The sequence below is a fragment of the Octodon degus genome, unplaced genomic scaffold, assembly GCF_000260255.1.
Source record: "Octodon degus isolate 3935 unplaced genomic scaffold, OctDeg1.0 scaffold00022, whole genome shotgun sequence".
Taxonomy (NCBI): Eukaryota; Metazoa; Chordata; class Mammalia; order Rodentia; family Octodontidae; genus Octodon; species Octodon degus.
The window spans coordinates 8,916,332-8,925,077 of record NW_004524598.1 but is presented as its reverse complement, the minus strand read 5'-3'; the positions used below and the strand labels follow the sequence as shown (position 1 = coordinate 8,925,077).

The window sequence follows — 8,746 nt, the reverse complement described above, 5'->3', positions numbered from 1 at the left end:
TATATATTAGTTCATAATCAAAACAAATTAAGATAGCTTAGCAGACTGAGCACCTGCTTAGGCAAGCGCAGGGACCGGGGTTTGATCCCCAGCACCACATGCTGCTCTGGCCCCTAGGTACCATGAGCCAGCCACCAAGGCCAGGCACGGCGGTGCACACCTGTAATCCCAGCACTGGGGAGGCTGAAAGCAGGAGGATCACTAGGAGTCTGAGCTGCATTGAGACCTTGTACCACATACATAAAAAACAGACTCTCCAGGGCAAGATCCTTCCTAAGAACAACTGGTCATGCCAGATGCCATTGTGCTACCACTTTGTCTCTTGCTCCAGGAGATGGGAGGCTCATTGCTGGGGTCCCCAATAAATCACATGTCATCAGCACTTTAAAATTTATTCATCAAAAAGCACTATTACAAAAATAGAAAAAAAAAAAAAAAGAAAGAAAATAGAGGACTGGGGAGATGGCTCAGTAGAATAAGTGCTTCCCTGGCAAGCGCAAGGACTTGAGTTCAAACCCCAGTTCTGCAAAAAATAAATAAATAAAAATAAAAATAATAGAAAATGAACAGGTAAGCCACAGAATTAGAAGAAATATATATAAAAATAAATAGCTGATAACTGACTAGTATTTATCATAAATAGCCAGGATTTTTTTTTTTTTTTTTTTTTTTGGTGGACCCGGGGATTGAACTCAGACCCTTGCACTTGCCAGGGAAGTGCTTATTCTACTGAGCCATCTCCTCAGCCCTATGTATGCCTTTTTTGCTCAACATTATGTCAGGCAGATTTTCCAATGCTGAAGTGCATACCTCTAATAATCCCTTTTAATGATTCTGGCATTTCCTTTTATGGATGGTCTACAGCGCATCATGTACTTGCTTGCTAAGAGGCTCCCTAATGTTTCCAAGCACGCACCATAAGGTGGTAATGTGTATCCCAGGTACACAGTTCACCCTGAGCCCACCTGTCAGTTCTGACAATGAGCACCTTAAACGTGACCGGACCGTGTTGGGCAGAGCCTAAGCTCCAGGCCCTCACCAGCAGCACCTGGGGTGGCTAGATCTCTGAGTTACTGCTACTTTAAAGAGTGCAGACAGCCCTTGCTTTTATAGCAAAAAGAGGACATGTATCTGTTATAAGAAACGTAAAGGACTTAACTACTACCACCCTCAGTATCTCCAGGTGATTATGACTCCAATTCTGGAAAACAAAGGAAGCCAATATAACGGGATATTTTGGGACATTCTATTCGCCAATCTAAATCAATAAAATCGATAAAAACCAGGCACGGTGGCACACAGCATTAACCCACATGTTCTGGTAGACTGAGACTGGAGGACGGCCAATTTGAGTCCAGTCTGGGAAACCAAGCAAGACCCTGGCTCAAAATAAAGAAGCTCTTGATATGTAGCTTGGGTTTATTCCCCAGGGCATGCACGTCCACACACCCAGCACCTAAAAGTGACATCAGAAAAAAGAACATGGCACAATGGGAATGTAGCTCAGTGGGAGAGCACTTGCCTAGCATGCATGAGGCCCTGATTCAATGTCCAGCACTGCAAAAAGATAAAACTACTTGGTTCATTAGAACAGAGGGATCTTTCCACAGTGATCATTACTGCCATCAGTGACAAACAAAATAAAGGAAAAATATACTCCCTACTCTCTACTCTGAAATTAGATCTAGCAATTGTGAGCAGGTCACAATCATCGCGAACACAAGTCCAGTGGAGACTCTGGCACCCAGAGGCACATATGCAGTGTTTTCAGGAAATGGGGTTTGTCCCTTGGTCCGTGCAGAGCAGTGAGGGTGTCACACAGTTAGGTCCCAGGAACTCACACATGCTTTCATTCTTTGTTATTTCTCAACATGCTGTGAGGACACATTTTCTCCTTGGGGACCCACTTATCTGGCAGTCCTGTAATAGTGAAGAATTCACAGGCAAAATATACATCCATGAGGCATCAGATCAAAAAGCACTGCTTAGAAATAAAGGACAAGGACGCTCACGCCCCACTGAGGTGCTCTCCTGAGCCCTAGTTTTCCTTAGTACTCGTAGTCACATCATTTAAAGCTTCCCGCAAACGTGATTTTTACATCTGCTTTCCACAGAAAAGTATTAGATGTCTCTGAAACTGCTTACACTATTATTTACTTTTAGTAAATGACAGTGTTTTTCTTTTACTTTTCTTTTTGGCGGAACCGGGGATTGAACTCAGGCCCTTGAGCTTGCCAGGGAAGCGCTTATTCCACTGAGCCATCTCCCCGGGCCCTGGCAGTGTTTTTTCAACAATGTTTTTTCATACTATTTCATTTTGTAGCGCTGGGGACTGCACCCAGGGCGTCTGCATTTTAGACAAGTGCTTGGTGCTGCTGAGCTACATACCCAGACTCACTCATTGCTAAAATGTAACAAAAAGACATATTTCTCAATTCTCATACCTTCCTCTTACAGTTTAAAAAAAAAAAAAAGAAACAAGAAACAAAACTAAAACAGGAAACACATGTACAAACCCAGATAGAAGGTCTCCTTTTTCATGCTTAGGTGAAATTAAAGCCAAATTACAGTTGCAATCTAAAAATAGACAAGTGTACCTATTTTAGCCAAATTACAGCCATATTATAAATATTGAAAGTAGATTTACATTGGAAGTTTGAATTTTATAAACATAAACTGCTACACAAGCACAACAGTATTTTAGCATCTACTAAGCCACTAGCTTGAAACAACAAGTCATCCAGTTGGAATCCACTTACTCGAAGGCACAACTACTGTATTTGCTACCTAAATAAGCACTGACACAGTGTGGAGTGACTCAGAAACGGAGCTCAGAGGAGCTGCCATCTGCAGAGCAACCCCTCCCTGGAGCATGTGCGCGCCCTTTCCATCCCCCAAAGGCTCCAGGCTCCCCAGATTGATGGTGCTGGCATATGGAGACAGGAAGGCAGGGGCCACTGCCAAGGCCCAGATGGGCCAGGAATAGGTTGGCACAAGAGGGACAGCCAGGAAAGCCGCTGCGGGCAGTGTGCCCCGGGCAGCGGTAGGGTCCACGGCACGACCAACACGCGCATTGCGGGTGGGCCCAGAGAAGTGAGAAATTCCGTCCGTCGATCAGGGCCTGGATCTAATGGGTCCCTCCTCTGCATTCTCACCACAAGTGGCAAGAACTTTAACTGACACCATGCTCCTCAGCTACCCGGCACAGCCTCTTTTTTTTAATTTTATTTATTTATGTGTGTGTGTGTGTGTGTGTGTGTGGCCAGCCCAGCCCACCAGGGGGCGGGCTGGCTGGCATGTGGTGCTGGGGGATTGAACCGCGGTCCCTGTGCTTTGCTGAGCTTGTTCTAAGTAGGTGCTTTAGACCACTGAGCCATCTCACCAGCCCCCGGCACAGCCTCTTGAAGCTGAAAACTTCATAAACACGCAGTCTTCTCAGACAATGACTATCCCAGTAGGGGCTCAGGAGCATGATTACTAACAACCCCAACAACCCTCCTCCCTACCCCCACCAGAAGAGACTGGTTGGTGTTCAGACAGGGGTTGTGCATGCAGCAGCTGGCTGACCTAATTGCGGGTGCAGTTTCAGAGAACTATCAAGCCCTGAACTTCAGAGCAGGTTTCGCACACACCAGGAGGACTTGGTATCATTTACTCCCCCCTCCACCCACACACACACACAGCTACAATGCAGAGCCTGGAGGAGCCTGCAGTATGGGGCGAGTCACCGGCCACTGACCAGCAATGTTCACAGAGCACCAGCGCCCCAAGCTGGCCACAGGTGCCCACCCTAAAACCGATCGGCCTGAGGTGCACCTGTGATCCTGCTGCCCCAATTCCCCTTTCCCAATTACAGCAGAAAGGCCCGGGGTAAAAAAACCTGGGTGTCACAGAGTTGGTGCAAAGCTAAGGTGAATCCAAGAAAGACAATGAGTAATGCTGGGGACTAAGGCTCTTCACCAGCCACGGGTGTCCCATTTCTGTTTCCAACAAAGCTGCAGGAGGACTTACAAGGATGTCTACAGATAAACTACTAAAATAATTTTTCATGTAGAAAAGTGGGTAATGAGGGGCTGGGGAGATTGCTCAGTGGAGTAAGTGCTTCCCTGGCAAGCACAAGGGCGAGTTCAATCCCTCGTTCCGCAAAAAAAAAAAAAAAAAGTGGGTAATGTAATGGAAGGATTTTAAATTATTGGATAAACGCTACAACAAGGACTGGTGAGATGGCTCAGTGGTCTAGAGCACCTACTTGGAGCAGGCTTGGCAAAGCACAGGGACCACAGTTCGGTCCCCCAGCACCACATGCCAGCCAGCCCTGCCCCCTAGTGGGCTGAGCTGGCCACACACACACACACACACACACACACACACACACAAATAGATAAATAATTTTTTTAAAAAAGTATAAAAAACAAATGCTACAACAAAAGCTGCTTGTAGACAGTTTCTCCGTGCTTATATCTATACAACCAGAATATAAAAACTACTACTCCCAATCCTGTCTTATTCAAGCATAGACACATAAACTAAGCACAAAAACATCAACCACCCATCTTAATTTTTTTTCTTTGTAGTAGTGGAGATTGAACCCAGGGCTTTGCTCATGTTATCCACTCGAAGCTCGTCCTGCCTGCATTCAACAGAAGGCTCCCTAAGTTGCCCACGTGGCTTGAACTCACAATCTTCCCTGCTCAGCCTCCTGAGTAGCAGGAATAGGTGTTTTTCCACCACACTCTGCTATTTATCATCCTAAAAGCTAGTTATCTCAATTTTGCTTTTTAAAAGTCACCTATGGGGACCGGGGAAATGGCTCAGTGGAATAAGCTCTTCCCTGGTAAGGGCAAGGGCCTAAGTTCAATCCTCGGTTCCACAAAAAAAAAAAAGTCACCTTTTTTTTTCTTAGAAAAATATTTGTTATCTTAGTTGTACATTAGTAATAATTATTTGATGCAAAGAAAATTTCATTTAGCCTTTCATCTTCACAGGAAACAGTAAACATTTTTATTTTATTTATTTATTTATTTATTTATTTTTGTGGAGCCAGGGATTGAACTTGGGCCCTTGTGCTTGCCAAGGAAGCACTTAACCTACTGAGCCATCTTCCTGGCTCCAAGTAAACATTTTTAAACATTTTTTTTAACAACATCCATTTTTTTTAACATTTATTTATTTGTGTGTGTGTGTGTGTGTATGTGTGGCCAGCCCAGCCCACCAGGGGGCGAGGCTGGCTGGCATGTGGTGCTGGGGGATCGAACTGCGGTCCCTGTGCTTTGCTGAGCTTGTTCCAAGTAGGTACTTTAGACCACTGAGTCATCTCTCCAGCCCCTCCAAGTAAACATTTTTAAATGTTAACTTTTTTTTTTCCAGAGAACCAGTGTAAGTGTTGAGAAATTTATCTGTCTAAGCTACAGGAATTTTTTTTCTGGTTTTCGAGACAGGGTCTCACTATTTAGTTCAGGCTCCTCGTGAGCTCACAGCAACACTTCTGCGTCCGACTTGGAGGTGCTAGTATTACAGGTGCACACCACCATGCCTGGCCGGGCACTGTTGGAGATGTCGGGCAAGCGTGCCAGAGGCCAGAGGGGGAAGACATGTATCTGCTGTGCTCGGCCCGGACAGTCCCCAGCTGTGAAGGTCCCCAGGTGTGCGATCTGTGGAGGTGTACAGAGCTCCATAACGGTCACACGGCTCTTGGTCGGGGTGGATGGAATAAGGCTTTCTCCTTTGCTATGACTGAGGGGCTGAAGAAACCCGTTTGGTTAAAAGGCCTGTGCTAGGGCTGGCGAGATAGCTCGGCGGTCTAAAGCGCCTGCTTAGGCAAGCGTCAGGGACTGCAGTTCGAACCGTGGCACCACTTGCCATGCCACTCCGCCCCCAGGTACACTGAGCCAGCCACAAAAAAAAGCCCTGTGCTACATTTAAAAAACCCAACAGAAACCATAGCGATAGGGTGAGGTCCTGCCTCTGCTGGGGCTACAGGATCATCAAACCCTCAAAACATGAGCTGTACCTGGGAGTCGATGACAAATATCAGTGCTCCTGTTCCCCGGAAGATCATCTCATAGTCAAATGTGGGGTCAAAAAAGTCGATCTGTCCTGGGAAGTCCCAAATCTGAAAATTGACAAAGGAGCTGTTGGAAACATCTTCCCGGCATATCTTGTTAGTACTCTCCAGGAACAGTGTTTCGTTGGGAGACATTTTGTGAAAGACAACTTTCTGAATAGATGACTTGCCGCTTCGCCTCAGGCCCATGAGCAGGATTCTCGGCTTCACCTCAGAGCTGAAGGGATCGCTGAAGTCCAGAACTGGAGAAACCACAAAACAAGAACGAGGATGAGTCGTTTTCACAGTGGTTAATTAGAGGAGTTTCACTTCCACCTCGAATGTGATTTATGACTCACAAATGATGTTTCTCTTCCAAATACAGGGAATAGTAATTCCTGCTCAGAAGAGACAGCTCTGGGAAGTGCAAAACACTGAAAAATGTTTTTCACTACCTTATGCCATCTCCCAGGGAGGACATCCACATCCCAAGTAGGAACTCTGGAATACGAAGACTAGAGATTTCCTGGACCGTCCATGGAAAAATGCAGAATGCAGAATGCTTAGCATTCTGGAGCAATGTCTTTCTCTACGTCAGCGTCAGAGTCTCCATGTGCTACAGAAACGCTTGTGCATTTGAATTACAGCTCTCTCAGTTCCCTCTCCTGGTCAGTGCTCTACCAGGCCACAAAGGCCTACAAAGTGGGGCTGGTCTAGATGATTCAGATTTAAACTGTATCAGAAAGTAGATATAAATTCTGTGAGGAGGACCAGCGAGATAGCTCAGCAGACTAAGCACCTGCTTAGGCAAGCACAGGGACCAGGGTTCGATCCCTGGCACATGACCCACCAGCCCCGCCTTCGGGCTCACTGAGCCCATCACAGAGATGGAGCCTTGTGGCACATGCCTGCAATACCAGTGCTGGGGAGGCTGAAAACAGGAGGATTACTACAAGCTGCGTAGTAAGATCCTCTACCAAATACATAAAAATAAAATTAAAAGAAATTCTGTGAGGAACAAACCTGCTCTAGTCCTGTCCTGGCTTTCAGCCTGTATCACCCAGAAAGGCAGCAACTAACCATACACAGTTATTTAAATTACACTGAATGGGTTCAAACTAGAAATTCAGAGGTAGGTACAGTGGTACATGCCTGTAATCCACTTGTTCAAGAGGCTGAGACAGGAGGATCTTACATTGAAGACCAGCCTATGCAATTTAGAGACCCTGCGTCAAAAATTTACAAGGGCCTGGGAATATAGCTCAGATGTAAATATGTTTACCTAGCATGCATAAAACTCTGTGCTCAGGGTTGGGGAGATGGCTCAGTGGAATAAGCGCTTCCCTGGCAAGCACAAGGGCCTGAGTTCAATCCCCAGTTCCACAAAAAAAAAAAAAAAAACAAACCTGTGCTCAATCCTCAGTATAACAAAAATAAAATACAGATCCTCTTATATGTAATCAAATTCACAGACATAAAAGATACAATCACAGTTTACAGGACCTGGAAGGAGGGGGGAATGAGGAGTTACTGTTTAATGGATAAAGTGTTTCTGTTCCGGGAATATGAAAAGGTTCCAGAGGTGGATGCAGGTGATGAATGTACACCAACATGAATACATTTACTGCCACCAATTTGCGCACTCAGAAAGGATTTCATTGAAAGCCGGGTGTGGTGGTACATGCCCATAATCCCAGCACTAAGGAGGTGAAGCAGGATGATTATAGCAAGTCCAAGGTCAGACACCTGGGCTACCTAGCAATACCCTGTCTCAAAAAAGACAGCAGGGGTGTTTAACAATGAGAAATTCTCTATTGTGTATATTTTACCACAATAAAAGTGATTTAGTTCCTTGGTTTCAATCGCCACACTGGCAAGTGGCTACCATAACTGCACAACACAGATAACAAAACATTGTTAGCACCACAGGAAGTTCAAAAGGGCAGCACCAGTCTATCCCCGGTAACAAAACTTCAACCTAAAATCCTCTGCCAAGAAGGCTAGAAGCGTGAGCATTACTGGATCAGAGGAGAAACTGGTGCAAGAGTTCAGCCCCCTGCAGGGTCCACCTTTTTTGTTTGGAACACGTGGTGTTAGCTCCCCAAGGCTCTTTAGTCCTAGGCAACCCCTTGCTTCATTTCTAAGCAGTCTTCCTGCTTGACCAAGAGCTGGTGCACTGCACAGAGGCATAGGGAGGGCAACCCAGTGTGTCAGGGAGGGCCTCGAAGTTAGTGAAACCTGGAGCTTCAGCTATCTAACCCTGCAAGTGATACTTAGCTTTGGAGATTTGGTTTCAGAATCCATAAAATGGAATTGGTACTGATAATGAACATCCGATAGTACTGTTATCATGAAAGAAAGGACCTAAAATTACTAAAAATAGGACTAATTTAAAAAAAGATGCAGGACCACCTCATTATCCACATGCAGAACGATAGAGATGACCCTTACCTTGTATCATGCACAAAGTTAACTCAAAATGCACCCAACACATGACATAAGAGCTAAAACTATACTTAGGAAGAAACATAAATTGTGGTATCCTTGGATTAGGCAATGGTTTCTTAGCTTTATGACAACAAAAGCACAAAAATCCTAGATGGAAATAACAGATATATTGGACTTCATGAAAATTTTAAAAGACAACCAACAAAATGGGAAAATATTTGAAAACTGTGTAAACAATAAAAGTCTAATAATCTC

At 45.1% G+C, this 8,746-nt stretch overlaps 1 protein-coding gene across 1 annotated transcript in view; it reads right to left on the bottom strand.

Annotated features, from left to right (window-relative positions):
- Window positions 1-8,746, bottom strand: part of Rragd (Ras related GTP binding D) — a 48,779-nt gene that overhangs the window by 19,892 nt on the left and 20,141 nt on the right. Inside the window, exon 2 of the mRNA XM_023711914.1 lies at window positions 6,011-6,306. Within this exon, the coding sequence (XP_023567682.1) occupies window positions 6,011-6,306 (296 nt within the window). The remainder of the gene's footprint in view (window positions 1-6,010; window positions 6,307-8,746) is intronic.